A 22,660-nucleotide genomic window follows, 5' to 3' on the forward strand; every position below is an offset into this window, starting at 1 on the left:
AGACTTAGTACAATCTCACTGGGAGATGCCTATGAAAATTGTCAGTATGTCAGATGTATTTTTCTCAGGAATTCATAGTCATGAGATACAGCAGTTGGGGCTAAATTACCCCTCTATTTAGAGTCCATTACTGTATGAATTCTTTGAGGGAAAAGGGAAGAAAAGGAGGTGTGCCAGATCTCCCAAATTCATATAATGGCTATGGAAATCCATTCCCCTGAGGGCTATCTGGCCTGGGGCTGCTGCAGCAAAGAGAAGGTTTTTTTAATTATTAAAAGTTCCTGATTATTGTCACATGGTTTGTCAAGCCCCTGTTGCAGAGAGTTTTTTTCTATGCACTCTCATTTCCTACAGAAGCCTTTAGGATGACTGATGGAGTTTCATTCTGAGAATTTTAAATTCTGAATAAATTTTAACAGATTGACAAGCACTCAATTCTGCATCATTCGTTCAAACAAAGTTCTCAGGTTAGCCACATGACATGTAACATACACAAGATTTTTTTTTTTGTTATTTCTCCGACAGGACAATACACAATACTAATGTTTATAAGCAAAATGAACCCATGTACTATCCTACTTCATACAAATGCTACATAGCTTTCCTCAGACTTCTGTAGGGAACTGTGAATTGAAATTGCAGTCCTCTAAAGTGCTGTATACCAGATGTAATGGAAAAGGTATTAAACATGTGACAATGAACAAAACTAGTACATACCAAGACTTCTTTTACTAGGGTCAAGGAATTCCAAGGAAAATGTTTGTCCAAACCCTGGGACTTTGACATCCACTCCATCTGGTGGCTCTGTGATCTTACTTGTTCGATTGTATATTAACCTGGGGGGAAAGAAAAAACATAATATGAGACGCACCATCTTACTACTTAGCACAGTGCTCTTCAGTATTTTTAAAGTGGGGGCCACTTTGGCAAAAAAAACCTTCAATGTGAGAGCCACATGGGGTGGGGCTGAGGGGTTCGGAGTGTGGGAGGTGGCCCAGGGTAGGGCAGAGGGTGCAGTTTGGGAGTGAGGGCTCTGGCTGGGGGTGAGGGCTCTAGGGTGGAGCTGGGGATGACGGGTTTGGGAAGGGGCTCAGGCAGAGGGTTGGGATGCAGGGGTGAGGGCTGCAGGGTGGAGCCAGGGATGAGGGATTTAGGGTGCAGGAGGGAGCTCAGGGCTGGGGCAGAGGATTGGGATGCGGGGGCCGGGGGACACTCTGGCTGGGGGTGCAGGCTCTGGGGTGAGGCTGGGGATGAGGAGTTTGGGGTGCAGGCAGGCTACCCCAGGGCTGGGGCCAGAGGACTCCCCTCTAGGTCTCTCCCTGCGGGCAGGCAGCACGGGAGCTCCAGGGCTGAGGGAGAGGCCCACAGCAGCCCTGCAAGCCCCAACTTGATCCCCTCACCAGTTCCCGCCCACCCCTACCTCTCTCCTCTCCAGGTCCCTGCTGCATGGCCCTTTAGAGCTGTTTCATGGCTACTTATAGCCTGCTGTGCGGCACAGCTTACAGGGGACTTAGGGAGCAGCACTCTCAGCCGGGGGCCTTGCAGCCAAGAACACTGACTTAGTAGCTCTCACCTAAGACGGGACTTATGTTTGCTGAATACAATAAAAAGGATTAAGAAGTACTACCTACATGGAGCAGCACAAAGCCAGACACTACTACAAGGGCACTTCAATACACAAGTGGTAACACACAGTGCAAACAAAGTTTTTTGTACTCTTCTACTTCGTTTCTGAAAATAAGAGTACAGAGCTCTATCTTCAGGCTGTAGAAACTGGGTGTACAGTAAAGCGAGCAGACTTCAGTCCCAGGGAGACCGTATGAAATGCCTTGTACAGTTCGGGGATGTGTCAGTCTGCGTCTGGCATGAAGCTAGAGAAACTTGTTATGAATGTAAGAAAGTAATGCAATAGTAGACAATAGAGCACTAAAAGGAAACTTCAGCATAGGTCCCCTTAATAGAAGTAAGCTAATCAGGTCTAACTAGGAATAGCTGTCCAGCTGGAAGGAGTATTTGAAAAGCCATAACCAGCAGTAAAGCAAAGGCCTCTTGGGAAACAATAATTACAAGGACGGACAGACATTAAGTATTTTGTAGCTCCTGTTCAGGTTCCATGCATCTCAAGAAGTTGTGAAGTGTCTGGAATGCAGATTTTTTTTACCCCCACAACAACCAGTCTAACTGTTTTACTTGATACTTCAAGTTTGTAAGCCAAACATTTGTTTGTCTCTACAATAAGTGAAATAATTAAGCTATTTTGAGTAATCTGGCAGAGAACAAATGCTCAGAACAATTAACTGTAAAACTGATCTTAGGTAATGCAAACCTAGATTTCAGTTAGATTTCTGTCGGCCCAGGGCCCCCAGAAAAGGGAATTGTTGTGAGTATCCATGCTTCTCTATTAGGCTGTTCTATTTGCTAGATTTCTCTCTGGTCATTCATCAAATAGTAATGAAACAGCTTCCAAAAAGCCACTTAAGAATACAGTTACACTACAAATATAACCTTGTTGGGTGACCTGGTTATAATATTTGTCCTTTCACATAGTACAAGTGCAGTGCAGATGAGTCCTTAACTGTGCTGGAGAACCAGTCTAAAGTCTGAGACCAAGGAAGCCATTAACATAGTTAGGCGCCCTGTTTACTTTACAAAATAGAACTGGACTTTACCCAAGCTGTCATCAGATCTGCTTCAAAATATTTATTTACAGCATGCGGTGCCTTCTAGGCAACAGCATTAAAAAAAGCCATCTCTAAGGACATGTCTATGCAGGGACACTCAAGAAAGTCAGAGACTATCAGCTCTGGAGCGATTTTAGTCTGCATCCTGCAAGATGGGCAGGTTACCAGACAGAGTTCTAGCCTGTACCTCAAGTCAGGTCAGCTAATCTAGATTAAAAGCACCAAACTTAGTTAGAGCAGTGGCTTTCAAACTGCAGGTTGCAACCTCATACTGGATTGTGGAATGTAAGGCACTGGGTCACAGCAGCTCTAGTCAGCACCGCCAACCAGGCCATAAAAGTCCCATCTGTTGTGCTGCCCGGCTAAGGCAGGCTAGTCCCTACCTGTTCTGGCACCATGCTGTGCCCCGGAAGCAGTCAGCAGCAGATCCGGCTCCTACAATGAGGGGGTGGGGGGGGAAGTGCTGGCCATGGGGCTCCACACACTGCTCTCGGCCTGAGCCCTGGCCGTGCACTCCCATTAGATGGGAACTGGCCAATGGGAGCTGGGGGGTGTTTGCCTGTGAACAAGAGCCGCGCGGAGCTGCTTGTGCGCCTCAGCCTAGGAGCCAGACCTGCTGGCCACTTCCAGGGCACTGTGTGGTCCGTGGTGCCAGGACAGGCAGGAAGCCTGCCATTGCACCCCTGCTGCGCTGCTGATGGGGAGCCACCCGAGGTAAACCCATTTCCCAATCCCCTACCCCAGCCCTGAGCTCCCCCCCAAACCGCTCATTGCCAGCCCCACCCCAGAGCCTGTACCCCCAGTCCAAAGCCCTGACCACCTCCATGCACCCCAATTCCCTGCCCCAGCCCTGAGCCCCCCCCTGCACCCCAAACCCCTTATCCCCAGCCCCACCCCACAGCCCTTATCCCTGCACCCAAACCCTCTGCCCAGCCCTGAGCCCCTCCCACACCTCAAACCTCTCATCCCCAGCTCCATTGGGTAGTGGGCATCAACAATTTTCTTCAACTGGGTCACCAGAAAAAAAAGTTTGAAAACCACTGGGTTAGAGGATTGTAATGGGGAAGGAAAGGGGTTAAACACTCATGTAAGAGCTCAGTGAACTCTGTAGTGAAAAGACACCCTCAGATTGTGTACATTAGACTATTTTTTTTACCTCCAAAGGTACTTAACACATTTGTAAAGACTGCTGTGCACACTCCCCACCTGCAGGAATCATCCTCTGAAGGTAAAAAAAAAAAAAAAAAAAAAAAAAGAGTCCAGTGTGGATAAGCCCTAAGGGGGACCATTTTTGTGTCCAAAAGGTGTTTATGTATCCACTACAAGGGAACAGGGCCGTCAAAACATACATTTTTATATTCAAAAGGAAAGTATTTAGTGTTGGGCTATTTTTAAATAAAGGGATATTGTAAAATATTGGATCCTGCCTCCCCCAGTGGGCAGGAAGGGGCAAGATTAGTTTGTTGGAGATACTTTCAGATCCTCATTTAGGGGCTCCAAGTGACTATGGCCAAAAACATCTTTTTCATCTGGCCAATTTCTCCAGTGTAAATGTTAGCCTTTATGACTTCCATACTGGAGTACTGCAATGCACTCTACCTAGGACTATCAAGTGAATATAAATGCCTACCTACTTCATAGCATTAGCCACAGAGAGGAAAACAATTTTCAAATGAATAATAGCTTTCTGTCTATCAATTTCCACATGCAACAGAAGGTGCTGACATCAATCCAGAAATTCCAGTATGGTTTGGGTTGTGACTGGCCTATCCCTACATTGCTGCTAAGGCAGTTGCGGTGCTCCAAGATCTCCTAGATTTGAACATTTGGACCTGGAGACTGGACACTCCCTAAAAACCCTTCAGCTCTAGAATTTGCTTCCCCTAGACACAACGTAGACATTCAGGATATGGTGTAAGATGTCTTGTTTTCAGAGGCTTCTGCCTGAGGTGGAGAAGAGGAGTGAGAAAAATTATGCCGAGCTGCTTTAAAGTTCCATTTAAAATATCATAGTAGATTCATTTCATTAGCATAGGAACATTTCTGAAAGTCAAGTGGCTAAAACGTGAGCTTGTAACAATGTTAAAATGCCATCCCCGACTTCAGCAATCTATCTGCCAACCCAGGGAACCACATTATGGATTTTTGCCAAATCCAGCACCTTTTGAGTTCAGTACATAGACAACAGCTAGAAATGTACTAGAGCAGTATTTTTATAGTACTGCACTATACAAGAAGTTAACATCTGCTAGCTGGGGATTTTGATTTGCTAAATAGTTTTGTACACCTAGTAGCAATCAGAAGTTTAATGAGGGAAGACACTAATGCCACATACAGATTTTTAAAGCTAAAAACTATTCTAATGAAGCAGATTTGGTATTTTAATTACTAGTTGTAGGTTTCTTTTTCAAGAACCTGCATTGAAAATTCATGTTGAATTCCTGAGAGCCTATGGGGCAGTAGAGTTATGCCACTTTTTAGAACAAAGGCACTTAAAGGAGACTTTTCTTGATATGCAACCTGAAGATCCCTCAGTTTTATCCCGTTTTCCTACCTAAGGCTTCCCTCCCCTCACATACCACCCAAACAGCTAGTGAAAAATCTTCTTGCTACTCATGAATTTGAAGAAAGATTTTTAGATTGCATATATTTATGTAAGGTGTTTGCACCTGATGGGAAGGGTGCAGGAAAAATCTGAAGAACTCCATACTTCTCTTGATAGGGCTGTGGTCCTACCTGATATTGTCTATCCAGCAGTCAATGATGACAGGCAGAAGCAATTCTAAGTTCAGCCAGAGCGTAAAGTAACTGTCTGTCTTCTTGGAGCAAAGGTAGTGCACCACTGTGGGTTTGTCCAATTTGGCTTCCAACTGGTTACCCAAATCCCCTGGGACTGCAAGAAACATAAAAAGCAGAAATATACTAATACCAAACTACAAGTCAAAACCTGTTACTGAATTAGTGATTACATATGCTGTTTTCCATGCTACTCTACCACTGTATGACTGCAGTTATATTACAGCATCAGCAAAGATACTTGCTAGATTTTGTAAATGTATGAAAGGCGTTATTATTGGAAGACAAGGCTGTTGCGGAGAAGCTAAATGAATTCTTTGCATCAATTTTGACTGCAGAGGATGTGAGGGAGATTCCCAAACCTGAGCCATTCTTTTTAAGTGACAAATCTGAAGAACTGTCCCAGACTGAGGTGTAAGTAGAGGTTTTTGAATAAATTGATAAATTAAACAGTAAGAAGCCACCAGGACCAGATGGTATTCACCCACGAGTTCTGAAGAAACTTGAATATGAAATTGCAGAACTACTAACTGTGATGTGTAAATCAGACTCCATACCAGATGACTAGAGGATAGCTAATGCGAGAGTGATTTTTTAAAAAGGCTCCAGAGGCAATCCAGGGAATTACAGGCCAGTAAACCTAACTTCTGTATCAGTCAAATTGGATGAAACAATAGGAAAGAACAGAATTCTCACACACACAGATGAACACACAATGTTGGGGCTTTTGTAAAGGCAAAGCATGCCTCACCAACCTATTAGAATTCTTGGGGCGGGGGGAGGGGAGCTATCTTAAAACATGAGTATCACATGTTAATTAAATTAAAAATTAATCAGATTGTATCGAAGACTTATCAAAAACCTCTGTGTCCCGTACGGAGTAATCCAACGGCTTTTGGAAGAAAGAATTTTTTCCTTCAGAATATTGCAATTCCTTATTTAACATTTTCACCACTACCCACAGAAAAATGAATTTGGATCTGTTTTTCTTTTACTTCATTATTGGAGCTTTATTTTCATTACTTTGTATCTGTTGCCATAACAGCCTCATTTCACATAACTTAGTTGGGTTGTAGTTTACTAATGTGCACATATATTCTTGCGTCCTTTGCATCCAGGTTTTAGAACTGATGTTATAGTCTTGACACTGTTATTGTATCTATCCCTAGTCAGCATGCAAATGGTCTGATATTTTTACCTTTTCTGCAATTTATTATTCTCTCCAACACAAAAAACTGACAAATGCAAACGAATGCTGACAGCCATTAGTGCCAAGACTTGCACAGAGAAGACTAAAAACATGCAAGATATCGAGCAACTCAAACAAAAATGCTCTGACAGACTCAACTCAGGCAGCATTACACTGTTACTTTCCCATATGTCTTACGCGGCAAGAGAGGTTATTTGCACTCTTGGAGAATCCAGGCCACCTACCCAGCGATATTTTAAATGTATTGAATTTGCCTTTTTTTGTTTGAGACGTAACAGTACATGTGCTGCACCAATGCAAGTTCCTACTAGACTCAATTCATTCCATTTTACGACACTTGTCAGATTCACCGCTATTCTAATTCTGACTGGCCATATGGCTGTCTAAAGCATTTCAGGTAAAAGAAAAAAATTAATCAGATTTTGGTCTGGAATAGATTACGTCAGACAAATCAAGAACCAATATGGATTAACTTTCACATATACAACAATTTAAAAGACTTCTATAGAGAAAGTTGTGGCAAAGACAATCAAATAATATTCTGACTCCAAAGGCAGTAGTAGGTTTGCTCAACAGTTATCATTAAGCTTTTTGATCAAAAAATAAACATTCTGAAATTTCCCTTCTACGGTCTTCCCAGTCCACTTTCTATTCCCCCTCCTACCATCATTTAAGTTCACTTGCAATAGTGAAAACAATTAGGGACATGTTTACAAAACATGAGAAAGCCAGGGCCACATGTAAAAATGCATGTGCGTTTACTGTGGCTGAAACTGAGTGTTCGCAAGTGTAAGTGGGTTTTGCAGATTACCAGCTAGTGGCCTAACAGTCCATTCAGCGTGTGTGCAGCTGTACACTTTTCAGCATGTACACCTGGCATCTCGAGGCTTTTAAATGCAGGTCTGCAGAGTTTACAGTTTGATTTTTTTCACCACACAAAACTAACTCTAATCAATCAAAACATAGGGCAGTACAAATAGTAAAATCCTATTATCCAAAAAATAGTAATTGTGTGTTGCCAATTTTCCTCCAAAGGCTAACATGTGTTACAACCACCAACACAATTTTTACGCAATATTCTTCCCACATATTCCTTTCCAAGAAGTCACACCTCTAAAATAATAAAACTGTACAAGATTTTGCATGTATACACATACTTTTTCCTACTTTTGGAAAACACTTGGAAATAACTGATTTCCCAATCACTGCAGACGAACAGGGAACCATGTATAGCCAAGTGAAGACAGCCATATTGTCTGTTTAAAACAAACTTATAATAAAAGCAAGGTCATGCACAGCTCCTCTGCAATAAATTGGCATAACTTGCCTGAAGGCTTCTGAAATCAGCCTCTGAACATAAGTTTCCACAAACAGCAGCAAAAATTAGACTGAACAGGATACATAGCTTCCAATCAACAAGGCAGACCCAGAACTTCAATTATAAGAGCAAATAAAAGTTCTGGCACTGTCTCTAGTCAATAAACAGCTTCATATCTATTTCTTGACTTCTGCATCTTTGGGTTGGACGTTTTAAGGAACGAGGCTTTGAAATAGGGAAAACAGCCACGGTTCAGCTATTTGTATTGAACCTTAGGGCATGCTAGTTTATAGCATTACTCTATTTTTCCTTCATCAGTTGAACCTTCTAAGAAGCTCACTATGCTAAAGTGGTAGACTGGAGCAGCACTCTGAACATGCAAGCCACTTGGTTTACTTGCTTGTAAAGTGCTGAGAGAGACTGATGACCCAGGAGTAACTGTCGAGAGAGAAAAAGAGCTCCTATTTTAAACTGGCCTACTGAGAGCAGACCACCGGCAATTGCTGATGCCAGCAATCTCTTACAGGGTGTGGAGAAAGTTAAACTCTCACCACCTCCTCCTCCCCACCCTGCAGTTCTTTTCTGTGGAAATTTTGGGGTACATATATGGTTTAAAACAGACTCCTAAAGGTCTCTCTTAAAGTCACCAGCAATAAAGAACTTCAGTTGGGTATGCAAGAGAGTGAACAATCTATTCCCCTAGCCCAGCGGTTCTCAACCCGTGGCCTGCATGCAGCACAATTAGCACCCAGCTGCAGCCCAGCTGTGTGCTAAAAAAAAAATTCAAAATTTGCTGCTTTGATCTGAAAGGGGACGGGGCGACAGGGTCTGGAAACCTGCTGGAGAGCTCCTACCAGCAGGGGGCTGTTGAGTGACACAGGAGGTCGGGGGCAGTAGAGTGGGTCTCTGGGCAGGTTTGTGGGTAGTTGGACACTGGGAACTAGGGGTGCTGCAGCACCCTCAGGTTTTAGGCTGCCCGAGTCAGGGTCCAGGTCCTGGCTTTCCAGCTCCACGTCCAGGGCTCCGCTCCTTGCCCCACTCTGTGGAGGGGTTCACTTGGCATAGGGGAGGGTGCTGTGGTTCTCAACCTGCAGTCCATGTAACACATTAATAGGTTGAGAACCACTGCCCTAGCCTATTCTGTAAAGAAGGGTGTAGGGAGAGGGAAGAAAAGAATTTGGACCTGCTGTCTCAAATGTTTTACTCTGTATTTCTCTATCAACCACCCCATCTCTCATTAGACCTCTGATAAACAACTTCATTTAGAGTGTGTGTGTAAGCACAGTAGCAGGTCAGAATTTACTTTAGGTCATTTAAAAAAAACTAATGTAGTGGAAAGTGTAGCTATCTTCAGTAGGAGGGCCTTGTAGCACTGCATCACATTCTTGAAAAATTATAAAAGTTCAAAAAGTACTGAAGTTCAAACTCAGAACCCCATAAACTGCTGTTTACGTCTCTGCTTATAGACCTAACTGGCCACAAGTTATTCCAAATAATCTTGTGCCTTTTTTGGCTGCTGCACCAAAGCTCTTAACTAGAAAGAAGCACAAAAACATAACTATATTTAGGTTACAGAGTAGCAGCCATGTTAGTCTGTATTTGCAAAAAGAAAAGAAGTACTTGGGGCACCTTACAGCTCATGAAAGCTGATGCTCAAATAAATTTGTTAGTCTCTAAGGTGCCACAAGTACTCCTTTTCTTTTTATATTTAGGTTAGTTCCTCATGGCTGATCAGTTTCAGTGGCTGGCCTACCAAATGCTTCACAAGATATTGTCCTCTTTTCCAGTGTAAAACAAAATAGGTAACTGACACTTATTCTCACCCAGGGAATCATTGTTTCTAAACAGCAGCTAAACAATCACACTTCTGCGCGGATTAGGAAGGGTCACAATTCAGAGGATGAAGAAACAAGTTAGACATTTAATTACTAGCTTCATTATGTTAATGTAAGTTTACAGAAGTTCCACTGGTGACTACAAAAGAGAATATACCCTTACTACAAAAACCTAACTAGAGGTGTTAGGGGGAGGTTAGTTCTATTTCCTGAGGATTGTACCAGGCATGTGGCAAGTGAGGTGAGACGCTTGCTGGAAAAAGGGAGCGAAGGAACAGATTAGAATAGAGACATAGTCAAGACAAGTTATTAATTTTTAAAATGCTGGCTGACAACTCATCTGATTATCTCTTCTCTCCCACCTGCCAAATACACGTTCAGCAATTGAATCTATGCTAGATTCTTCTCACAAAAGAAAGAACGAGGAGTACTTGTGGCACCTTAGAGACTAAAATTTATGTGAGCATAAGCTTTCGTGGACTAAAGCCCATTTCATCAGACATCTGATGAAGTGGGCTTTAGCTCACGAAAGCTGATGCTCACATAAATTTGTTAGTCTAAGGTGCCACAAGTACTCCTCGTTCTTTCTGCTGATAAATACTAACATGGCTACCGCTCTGAAACCTGTCACAAAAGAAACAAGATCTTATAAATTAAGGAAAATTCCTTTACCATGCTTGAGGAATTCGTATACCCATAACTGTTTCATAAGTAACAGCATTACAGTCCCATGGACAACATCTGTTTATCACATGATTGTTACCCAATCTCATTTACTTCCTTTGTGGTTGGAGTCTGATTTGGATCAGTGGTTATTACACTGTCAGCTTTATCCTGAAGAAGCTTGGACTGGAATGTAAGTAAAGCTTATTACTAAGATTCAGTGTTATAAAGGGAACAAGGAAGAAGTGGGGTAGATTAGGAAAAAAGCTTCATCCTAATCTTCACAAACATGGCTCACAGCAAATTGCTTTGCTTGCACTTAATTTCATGAGTTTAGAAAATTACAGCAAACTGATGCTGAACTTTTCCCACTACCACACATTTATACCATCCTAGCCAAGTGTCCAGACATCTACTTAAAAGCTGTAACAGTATCTGCATAGCAATACAATGCATTGGGCAGCAGCTAAGTTACTATCTAAACTAACGTACAACATACATTTTTTCAGAATGTCTGTGCAGCAAGGGAATATTAATAATTCTGAACAGCAGCATTTTAAACACATCAACTAATCTGTGTAAATCAAAACAGACCTTGACATCTATGGCAAGCCAATAAAAACTCTTCCCAGCTTTTTTCTCTGGAAATCAGTTTTTGTTAATAGCATCATCATCATTTGCATACTGAAAATGCAGAATATATTCCTTATAGGGGCATGCATCAGTATCAAGAACAAATACACCCCTATTTAATACATTAGGTACGTTTTACCATTTCTATTCCAATTGACAGCAATGTGTGCATATGCACTGGGAAGTTTCAGGAGCAAACAAGCCTGACAACTGTTTTAAATGGAGTGAAACGATATTCAAACAATTACACTTACTACAAGCTTTTAAAAAAAAAAAAGAAAAAAAAACACAAAACAAAACCACCTAATATTTACCCAAGAAACTTCTGCCTCTCGGTTTTTATTGCTTATTAACACAGATGCAAGGACTTGTAACCCCTTTGCTGCTGCAACAAGCAGCAATGATTTTTCTGGGCTGTGTGATGAAGTAGAATTCTTAATGTTACTTTCTAACAACTGTGAAACCCACTCCCTTCTTTCAGGAACAAGTTTCAACTTGAATAAAAGTTTTGGGAAAGGGAGTTTTCCCATGTTAACATGACTTGAATTGATTCAGGGTTTGAAAAAAATCTAACTGCCCACACCCATTGACAAGTGGGAAGCTTGCTCTGGTAAACAAAGGGATTTAGGAATCAACTTCAGCAGCATATACATTTTCATTTTAAGAAAAATTTCCAACCCATATGATTAAGACAGTCTAAGTGTGAACTGAGTGTGTCACCCCCATGCATTGGCCCCTAGCTAGTGGTTTAACCTTTTGGTTAGTAGGTCTGGTAAATTTTCAGTCACTGTTTTGAAATGCATAAAGGGAGGAGAAAAATGAAGGAGGGGGAAAATGTGCTTTACAGATAACCAGAATCACAGTCTCCTATTTAATTCTCCACTACTTAAGAAGAATCATTAAACTCTAGAAAATATTACTACATATTAGGAAACATACAAAAGGACACCCCAGTTTTGGCATGTTCACAATACTGTAAACCAAAAGTGGGGAAGGTCAGATACAAAGTTAGGAGCAAATTTAAACTGCTAGTTATCTCACTATAATTCCCTGCGTAGACACACTTTTCTGCTATGAAATTGCTTTTTGCCAGTTTACTTTATACCACTTCAGAAGCAGCTTAAAATACACTGAAAAAAGCCCCTCTTATTCCCCTGGTGTAACTCCCCTATGGGGACACTCTTATTCCAGAATTAGAGTGTCCACCCAGGGAAGTATAACACCAGCAGTTTAACTGGAAAAATGTTCAATGTAGTCCAGTCCTATGTACAGTGAATTACACATGATAGTTGGTCGTTTTTACTTCCGAGATCATTCAACTATAACTGCAAGTCTGCACATATGCATCTGAATACGTTCAGTTAAACACAGTAAAGCCTGGTCTAGGGCAGGATTTAAAGATGTGACATTAACAAGCATTAGCCCAAAAAAAAAAAGTTTCAAAAGCCTAATACAGACAAGGCACACTGCCTTTAATACATACTAAACTAGTGAAGTTAAAGACTAGGCTACCCAAAGGCAGTGTGCCTTGTCTGAGGTACATTTAAAGTGTGTTAAGTTTACATTTAAGAACATCACCCCTTAAGCCCTGGTCTACACAAGGCCTAACTCAGAGCAGCCCTGCAAACCAAGTGTTTATAGTAATACAGGTGACTTGCATGCAAGGCCATCCTACAAGTAGCCCAGTGCCCAAGCAGTGCTTGCTGCCTGACCTGAAGTAGTGAAGAACAAGACACAACGGGAATTCACCGATACCCTATTAATTAACCCTGGACCTTCTGAACTAACCTGACACCCAGACAACCTTCCACCCCCCTCCGTACTGACCCCAGGCCTCATCTGCAGCCCTCCGCCCCACTGGTCCACCCCAACTGCTCCCCAGCCTCCCACCCCACCCTTCCTCCTCAGCCCCCAGCCTCCCACCCCCACAGCCTTCTGTACCCAATCCTGTCACCAAGCTTCCACCCTCCCGCCCCCACTCCCCCCCAGCCTTCTACGCCCCTGCCCCCCCAGCCTCCTGTACCCAATCCTGTCCCCAGCCTTCCACCCTCCCCTCCCCCACTGCCCCCCCAACCTCTGTACCCAATCCTGTCCCCAGCCTTCCCCCTCAGCCCCCCACCCCCACTGCCCCCCCAGCCTCTGTACCCAATCCTGTCCCCAGCCTTCCCCCTCAGCCCCCAGCCTCCCACCCCCACTGCCCCCCCAGCCTCTGTACCCAATCCTGTCCCCAGCCTTCCACCCCACCCCATCCCCCGCCCTTACTCAGCACGACGGGCGGCCCCGGGGATCTGGGGGAGGCGCTGCCCCGGCCCTGCTGGCGCGCCCGGGAGCCCGGGAGGCAGCTGCCGCCGGGGGAGAGCAGCAGCAGGAGGAGGAGGAGGGAGGGGAGGAGGAGGAAAGGGGGGGCCCGAGCGCCGACCCCATCTCCCCAGCTCATGCCGCGAGCCGCAGCCGCCGAGAGCCAGCAGCAGCGACGGGAGGGCAGCTCGAGGACGGGCCCCTCCACGCAGCCGGTGCCAGGGCCTACTGAGGCGGCGCGCGCCCGACGCGGCCAAGAAAACCGAACCACCCAGCCAATCAACGCCCCGAGCCCACCCAGCCAATCAGGCGCCTCTCTCCCTTTGCCGGGCGCTACCCACCGACCGCAGAGAGGCTGATTCACGCAGCTCCCCGCAAGAGAGGTCCAATCGCAGGCCGAGCCAAGCGCCAGCCAGCCCCGGCCTGCGAGCGCTGGGCGGGGCCCCAGACCATGGTCCTTTGGCTCCTTAGCTCGCTGTATGTGCCTGGTGTTTTATAGACACAACAAGAACTGGCCCTTCCCTGAGCTATTTACACTCCAGGGCAGATGACACTAGCAATAAAGATGCCCAACAGGGTGGGGAATATTTGGGAGTAGAGGAACCACCCCCACCCACCTCCCCTGCACTCCCACAGCCACTGCAGTCATGACAGGGCCATTTACATTGTAAACTGTAAAACTCATCCGGTCATTCATTGCTATAGCCACCTCACAAGGGCTGTCGAGGTTCAGCAGATGTCGGGGTTCACACAGTGAGACTGCAGTGGATAGTGAACATGGAAGAACAACAGGTTCGGAATAGCTCTGAAGGAGGTTCACCAAAAAACAAAAACAAAAGAACCCACCACACATGGAAGGAGACTTCATTGGCAAATCCTACCAGGAGGCTGGGTCTGACCTCAAAAACTATTTTCCAGGGTATCTCCCCACCCATGGAAAGAAGAGAGGGTGACAACATCTAACAAATTTAATGGAGGCTGATCCCAAAGGTTCATGGACATAGCCTGCTGAAACCATCACCTCAGTCTTCAGAGTTAACAAACACCAGTAAAACTGACTGTGACATCAGTGTACGTCCTGCAGAACAAGGATGTCAACTCTCTTCAGAGGTATTAATTTTCACAAACACACACCCATCAGTCTTCTCTAAGGGATAATAGATCAACAGGCTTTTGAGTCTAAAGAACACCGAGTACACAGTGTCTCACCCTTGTGCTGTGGACAGAGGTCTTCTCAGCCCAGGGAGTGGGTAGTGTGTGTACTTTTCTGGAACCAAAGGACTCATCCGCAGCCCGAATACATTTAAAGGTTTGCGTCCCTAATAAGGCCCAGCTATTTGCCCATCTCTCCAGGAATGTCAGCTCCTTCTCTCACACAGGAAAGGGAAGATATTTTTCCTCCACAACAAGGAAGATCAGTGATTCCTTCCTCCCCTTGCTGGGGTACATATACCTCATCACAATCCCAAATAATATCCATTACTCCATTTTGTGAGTTTAGGACTATTCAGATTTATGGATCTTCCATTCCAGTTACACCATGGGATACCAATAGAGTCGGCCCCTTATCTTCCTACTTGTCTCTATATGCAAATCATCCTTTTGGCTTTATATTAACAGGAATGACCACCATATAGTGATTTCAGCTACCATTACCTCACTAGTAATAGTAAGGAGCTCAGGGTATGTAATGTGATTCCTCAGCACCACAGTTGAATCGGTACTCCATGGCCCTTAAAAGATAACAAACTCAGGTGTTTTGTAACTGCCCAGTAACAAGTGCTTTTGGTTTCTGTTTTGTTTACATTTAAAGTTGATATTTGATAAAAGGTAAAATTTCCTATTCAGGGAAAATGCATTGATGATGCTGACTTCGTAAGTTAAAATCATGACTTTATGGTAAAGACTGATCTGCTGTTCAGAATAAAAACAAACATTTTCTTTTTGTTAAAAAAAAAAACAAAACAAAACACATAAGAGACCAACTCAGTTCTTATTCTCAATTAAGAATTGTTTGACAGCAGGACATCTGCAGATTAACTGACCAATACAACATACAACCATGTGACAGACTTAGCTAATCACCCTGCAAGGACAATTTAGGAAATACCAGAACTGACTCCAGCCAATTTCAGACATCAGTTAAACACAAAGCAGCACAGTGAACATTATATAAGCCACATGACTCCAGAATAAAGAACGAGGAGTACTTGTGGCACCTTAGAGACTAACAAATTTATTTGAGCATAAGCTTTTGTGGGCTAAAGCCCACTTCATCATATACATGTAGTGGAAAATACAGTAGGAAGATATAGATATACAGAGAACATGAAAAAATCAAAACTAGATACTCATAAAAAAACAACCTTCCACACAAACTTCCTCGTGACTGGACTTTACAAAAACTAGACAAGCCATTTACAACACACACTTTGCTTCTCTACAAAGGAAAAAGGACACGAAACTATCTAAACTATTACATGCCACAAGGGGCCACAACAGTGGTTCCCTTAACCCACCCAACAATATTGTTAATCTATCCAGCTATACTCTTAGCCCAGCAGAAGAATCTGTCCTATCTCGGGGCCTCTTCTTCTGCCCCGCCACCCCATGAATATGATACAGTTCTGTGGTGACCTAGAATCCTACTTTTGACATCTCCGACTCAAGGAATATTTCCAACACACCTCTGAACAGCATACTAACCCACAGAAACCTTCCTACCAACACTACAAAAAGAAGAAGGATTCTGCGTGGACTCCTCCTGAAGGTCAAAACAACAGGCTGGACTTCTACATAGAGTGCTTCCGCCGACGTGCACGGGCTGAAATTGTGGAAAAGCAGCATCACTTGCCCCATAACCTCAGCCGTGCAGAACACAATGCCATCCACAAACATCATAATCAAAATGGCTGACAAAGGAGGTGCGGTCGTCATCATGAATAGGTCGGAAAATGAACAAGAGGCTGCTCGACAGCTCTCCAACATCACATTCTACAGGCCATTACCCTCTGATCCCACTGAGGGGTACCAAAAGAAACTACACCATTTGCTCAAGAAACTCCCTGAAAAAGCACAAGAACAAATCTGCACAGACATACCCCTAGAACCCTGACCAGGGGCATTCTATCTGCTACCCAAGATCCATAAACCTGGAAATCCTGTATGCCCCATCATCTCAGGCATTGGCATCCTGACAGCAGGATTGTCTGATTATGTAGACTCTCTCCTCAGGCCCTACGCTATCCTACGCTATCCTACGCTAGACAGCACTCCTAGCTATCTTTGAGACACCACTGACTTCCTGAGGAAGCTACAATCCATTGGTGATCTTCCACAAAACACCATCCTGGCCACTATGGATGTAGAAGCCCTCTACACCAACATTCCACACAAAGATGGACTACAAGCCATCAGGAATAGTATCCCTGATAATGTCACGGCAAACCTGGTGGCTGAACTTTGTGACTTTGTCCTCACCCACAACTATTTCACATTTGGGGACAATGTATACCTTCAAGTCAGCGACACTGCTATGGGTACCTGCATGGTCCCACATTATGCCAACATTTTTATGACTGACTTAGAACAACGCTTCCTCAGCTCTTGTCCCCTAATGCCCCTACTCTATTTGCGTTACATTGATGACATCATCTGGACCCATGGAAAAGAAGCCCTTGAGGAATTCCACCATGATTTCAACAATTTCCATCCCATCATCAATCCCAGCCTGGACCAGTCCACACAAGAGATCCACTTCCTGGACACTACAGTGCTAATAAGTGATGGTCACATAAACACCATCCTATACTGGAAACCTAATGACTGCTATACTTACCTACATGCCTCCAGCTTTCATCCAGACCACACCACACAATCCATTGTCTACAGCCAAGCTCTAAGATACAACCGCATTTGCTCCAACCCCTCAGACAGAGACAAACACCTACAAGATCTCTATCAAGCGTTCTTACAACTACAGTACCCACCTGCTGAAATGAAGAAACAAATTGACAGAGCCAGAAGAGTACCCAGAAGTCACCTATTACAGGACAGGCCCAACAAAGAAAGTAACAGAACACCACTAGACGTCACCTTCAGCCCCCAACTAAAACCTCTCCAACGCATCATCAAGGATCTACAACCTATTCTGAAGGACGATCCCTCACTCTCTCAGATCTTGGGAGGCAGGCCAGTCCTCGCTTACAGACAGCCCCCCAACTCACCAGCAACCACACACCACACAACAAAAACACTAACCCAGGAACCTATCCTTGCAACAAAGCCCATTGCCAACTCTGTCCACATATCTATTCAGGGGACACCATCATAGGACCTAATCACATCAGCCATACCATCAGAGGCTCGTTCACCTGAACATCTACCAATGTGATGTATGCCCCTCTGCCATGTACATTGGCCAAACTGGACAGTCTCTACACAAAAGAAAAAATGTACACAAATCAAACATCAAGAATTATAACATTCAAAAACTAGTTGGAGAACACTTCAACCTCCCTGGACATTCAATTACAGACCTAAAAGTCGCAATTATTCAACAACAAAAACTTCAAAAACAGACTCCAACAAGAAAAAGCAGAACTAGAATTAATCTGCAAACTGGACACCATTCAATTAGGCTTAAATAAAGACTGGGAGTGGATGAGTCATTAATCTAACTAAAAACTATTTCCCCATGCTAATTTTCCCCCTACTGTTACTCACACCTTCTTGTCAACTGTTTGAAATGGGCCATCCTAATTATTACTGCAAACGTTTTTTTTTTCCTCCTGCTGATAACAGCCCACCTTAATCGATTGGTCTCATTACAGCTGGTATGGCAACCCCCATTTTTTCCATGTTCTCTGTATGTATATATCTTCCTACTGTATTTTCCACTACATGCGTCTGATGAAGTGGGATTTAGCCCACAAAAGCTTATGCTCAAATAAATTGGTTAGTCTCTAAGGTGCCACAAGTCCTCCCCATTCTTTCTGCTGATACAGACTAACACGGCTACCACTCTGAAACATGACTCCAGAATGTTTCTTTCTGGTTTCTACATCAAAACCTTATCCTACAGTCTTTGAGGAAATAACTAGAGAAGTGGTGCAGATAGAATCATTGAAGAAGACAACAGATGAATTGTCCCTAATCCTAAACTGACTCTAGAATGTATTTAATAAAACAACATGCATATCTGATCATCCTTCTAATTAAGATATTTCTTTGTCCCATTCCAACAAATTAGCACTATAAATATGTTTCTTTAAGCAACTAAAACTAGAATTTCAGAGTTTTCTATTAATTTTCAAGATGAAGGATTTCACTGGAAACTTACAAGGATCCCAGTGGCCACATCTGATGAACTTTGAATTTAAATACTGATAATTTTTAAAATAATCTTACCCACAAAACTAATATTTACTTGAATTTTCATTTTCCTTGATAGGTGAACAGAAATTTTATAGTAGTATCTATATTGTGGAAGCACTTACAGGCCCTGATCAGGGGCCCATTCTGCCAGACATACACTCATAATAATATATTTGAAGGTCAAAGTATTGGCTTTGATGATTTTTACTGGACCTGGTCTATTCCTGTAGGCTGTATTTTGAGACTCGGCAGGCCTAATTTGACATTGGGGCTGCATAGAGAACTGTGGAAGACTCTCCCATTTTCCCTGTGTTTTGGGTTACAGTAAGATAACGATTTTAAAGCTAATGTGAAACATTACTATCAATTAATGAAAAGATTTAATTAATGGATTTGGTGTGGCCGCGTAAAGAACATTACTACTTATCATCCATCCTTCCAAAAGAAAGTCTTATTTTACTTAGATCCCAACATAACAAGATTTTAGAAAGCTGCCTTCCAGCAATATTTGATTTTCAGAGAGTAAAGTCTATTTGAACTAATATATACTGATTGTTAGAACCAATGTTTTACTAATAAAGAGAATGTCAGTGTGTGAAAAATGTCTTAGAAATGTGTTCAATCAAAAGAAAGAAAAAGATCCATTAAGTGAATACTTTGTCTATCATTTATTTTTAAAAATCTCCTGTGAGCATTTTGTAGTGACTTGCCTCACTGCATTTCTAGGCGCTTGGCTCACAGTCAGTAGCTTCTTCAATTGCACATTAATGATTGCAGGACAAGATGAAATCTCTTTCTGGATCTGATCTCATACATACATACAGTTGTCTAAACTTGATAGCAGCATTTCTCACATGTACCCTTTAGTTCTGGAGAATATTAATCAGAAATCAATGACAACTCTAGTTCCTTAGCACAGTCCACACCAATATGACAGTTTTTAGTCAATTGAAAAACTAATCTACTGTTGGTTTGTTCTCAGCCCTGACAAACCAGCCCAAAGTCTCACCTCTCAATAAGCTATTTACATACTGCCCATGGTTAGCCTTCCTTCTGCCCCTGACCCCAAAAGGTACCACTTTCTAAACCAATCTAATTTTTAGTTTCTGCCATCCTCACAGGGCTATTGCAAAGTTTATTTCACTAGAAGGTGAAACTCAGCCCTATGTAGTGTTACCAGATAGCAAGTGTGAAAAATCAGGATGGAGGTGATGGTGAAAGGGGTGGGGATTTAGGGTCCTATGGCCCCTAATATCAGGATGTCTGGTCACCCTAGACCTGTGCAAAGGGATGGCACAATTTATGCACTGCTTAAGTCTCCCTGTGCACTACCTACATTCTGCTTCTGCCCTCTAGCACATAGGGAGATTTAAGCAGTATGTGGGCCTTGTGTGGTCTCTCTGCATAGGACAGAGTTTTACCCTCTTTGCAAAGGACAGATTCTGGAGTGAAAGGTGCTAGAAAAGTGCAAAATATCATTGTTTTTTAACAACATTGTCTGAAAGAGCAAGAAATACATTATTTGAGAGACCAGATTATAGTTTCCACCTCACTAAGGAGAATTGAAATTAGATTTTTGCAACACTTCTTTCTGAATTCAAAAAAAGTCATAGCTTACATTTACAGTTTTACTCCAGGGCTCAGAGTCCATAACATTCACATTCAGAGTAGCAAGATTATCTGGCTGACCTTGAGTATCTTTCCAAGAAACAGAGAATATATTTTTCCCTTAAGGGAGCAAAAAATATTTGTGCTTATACATCTCACGTCTACCTCACAAATAAGATACAGGCATCTAGCCCCTCTACTAGAAGAGAGAGATTTTTAGGTCCCTACACTGACCTACTTTAGTAAGAATCCCAATTAAACAGTCTTTGTAATTTAAATATTATTTTACACTGAAAAACAACAAAAAGCAAGGTACATTATGTTTCAGTGACTCCAGATCAAATATGTTTATCTAACTACCAACCCTGAAAACTTCACTTTGGATCCGAAAGCCATGCCAGATTATTTTTTTCCTCAACTGTTAACATCAATAAAAAGGCTCTGAAGGCCCAGATAAACCCTCAGACACATCTGTGCAACCTGATTGTCATTAGTTGGTTTACACAGGTGTAAGTAATTGACTCTAATTAGAAAGCTAAAGTGAATAAGATGACAAACATTTAGTTTTATCACTAAAGTCAGCACTTCTGACTGAATATGTGTAGGGAGCAGATTTGTTCTAAGATGAAATTTGCATAAGATGAAATTTTACTATAAAAATATCTAAACATTCTACACATTTCTTTCTTTCCTTGATTCATTGGAGAATCTAATAAAATCCTGCCAGACTTTCAGTGCAAGTCAGTGCCTATATTTGTTGAGTCATGCAGAGAAGCAGAAGCAGATGCTTGTTCTTTAAATCTTCTCATCAAGCTTGATTGAAAAACAAACAACATGTTGAAATCCTCATGGCAAGATCTTTTTGAAGAGGCAATTCTATTATTTGCAGTTAGTAAAGATTTTCAAAAAGCCCCATCTTATAAATTATTACATATACAAACTATGTTAAAAGAACATTGTTAAGGTTGCAAAGTGAAGCACTCAAAAATTAGGAAAGCCAGAATTAAGCTGCCTATGCAACCTCTTTTCCACCCACACTGCCTGCAGTGGATGGGAGCTTGGGGATACCCTGCCACCCATGGCAGCTTGGAGCTCGGGGGGCTGCCAGAGGCGGCAGGGGTACTTTACAGCTGCCTGCCCTGTGGGCAGCAGGGGACCTTACAGCTCCCGACCATCACAGGCTGAAGTCACGGAGGTTGCTGGAAGTCACAGATTCCATGACTTCCAGTGACCTCTGTTACTAAATCGTAGCCTTAATTATGATACAGTCGTTACTTACATGATCACATATTTTTCCTCATGAACCCTGCCTCATTCAAAGGACAGGGTGGATTTGCTCTGCAGATGATGATTGAGGGTTGTGAAAGAGGCTGTTCTTTGTAGGACCCCTGCCTCATTTGTTATAGAAGTTGGAAGGTGTGTAGTGAATGAGACAAGAAGAGAAAGGATGATCTCATAGTTAAGACAGTTGAATGCTGCACTGGAGAATTGGATTCTATCCTTGCTATTGCCACTGAGTTCCTTTGTGATGCTAAGCAAGTCACTTAAATCAAACTTTTTTGATTCTGAGGCCTGATTTACAGAAGTGCTGAGCCTTTATGACTACAACTGAAGTCAGTGGATGCTGTTCTTGAATATATAGTACTATATAATGCCAAGTACTCTGGAAAATGAGGTCCTAAGTTCTCAAATTGGAAACACCAACATTAATGAATATTTTTTACTTTAATCTCTCTGTGCCTCAACTTCTCATCTGTAAAATAAGGATAATGCCATGCCCTCACAGGGTTTTTGTGAAGATTAATTAATTAATGTTTGTGAAGCACTCATATAGTGTAGCGATGAGCTCTGTAACACAGCCCAATAGGAAATTAATAATTCTGTCTTCAGAACAGAGTTTCAATAGTGTGCAGTAAACAAAGCCCGGAGCTATCCACTGAATGATGGAGAAAACAAAACATTTAATAGTTGCTAATTCAGTGGGCATCATCCATCCTGTACACTGAATGAAGCAGGGTTCATGTGGACAAAACAGTATGTGATCATGTAATTAAAGACTGTATCATAATGCATACACACAAGGGGGTGGAAAGGCAGTTGCACAAGCAACCTTGATTCTGGTTTTCCTAGTTTATGAGGCATGACTGCATTACTTGTTAACCTTAATAATTTTCTTTTAACATAGTTTTGGTGTGTAATTTCCTACATTTTAAAAAGGGAAACCGAAACTAAAAAAAAATTC

The 22,660-nt window shown here is 42.7% G+C and overlaps 1 protein-coding gene across 1 annotated transcript in view; it reads right to left on the reverse strand.

The window, feature by feature from the left end:
* PLA2G15 (phospholipase A2 group XV) overlaps positions 1 to 13,652 on the reverse strand; it is a 29,042-nt gene extending 15,390 nt beyond the window's left edge. Inside the window, exons 1-3 of the mRNA XM_084644225.1 lie at positions 13,399 to 13,652; positions 5,418 to 5,574; positions 718 to 836 (exon numbers count right to left, since the gene is read on the reverse strand). Coding sequence (XP_084500351.1) covers positions 718 to 836; positions 5,418 to 5,574; positions 13,399 to 13,573 — 451 coding nt within the window. The 5' untranslated portion in view covers positions 13,574 to 13,652. The remainder of the gene's footprint in view (positions 1 to 717; positions 837 to 5,417; positions 5,575 to 13,398) is intronic.
* Between the last annotated feature and the right edge of the window lie 9,008 nt (positions 13,653 to 22,660).

The sequence above is a fragment of the Lepidochelys olivacea genome (genome assembly GCF_965140295.1).
Source record: "Lepidochelys olivacea isolate rLepOli2 genome assembly, chromosome: 12".
Lineage (NCBI taxonomy): Eukaryota > Metazoa > Chordata > Testudines > Cheloniidae > Lepidochelys > Lepidochelys olivacea.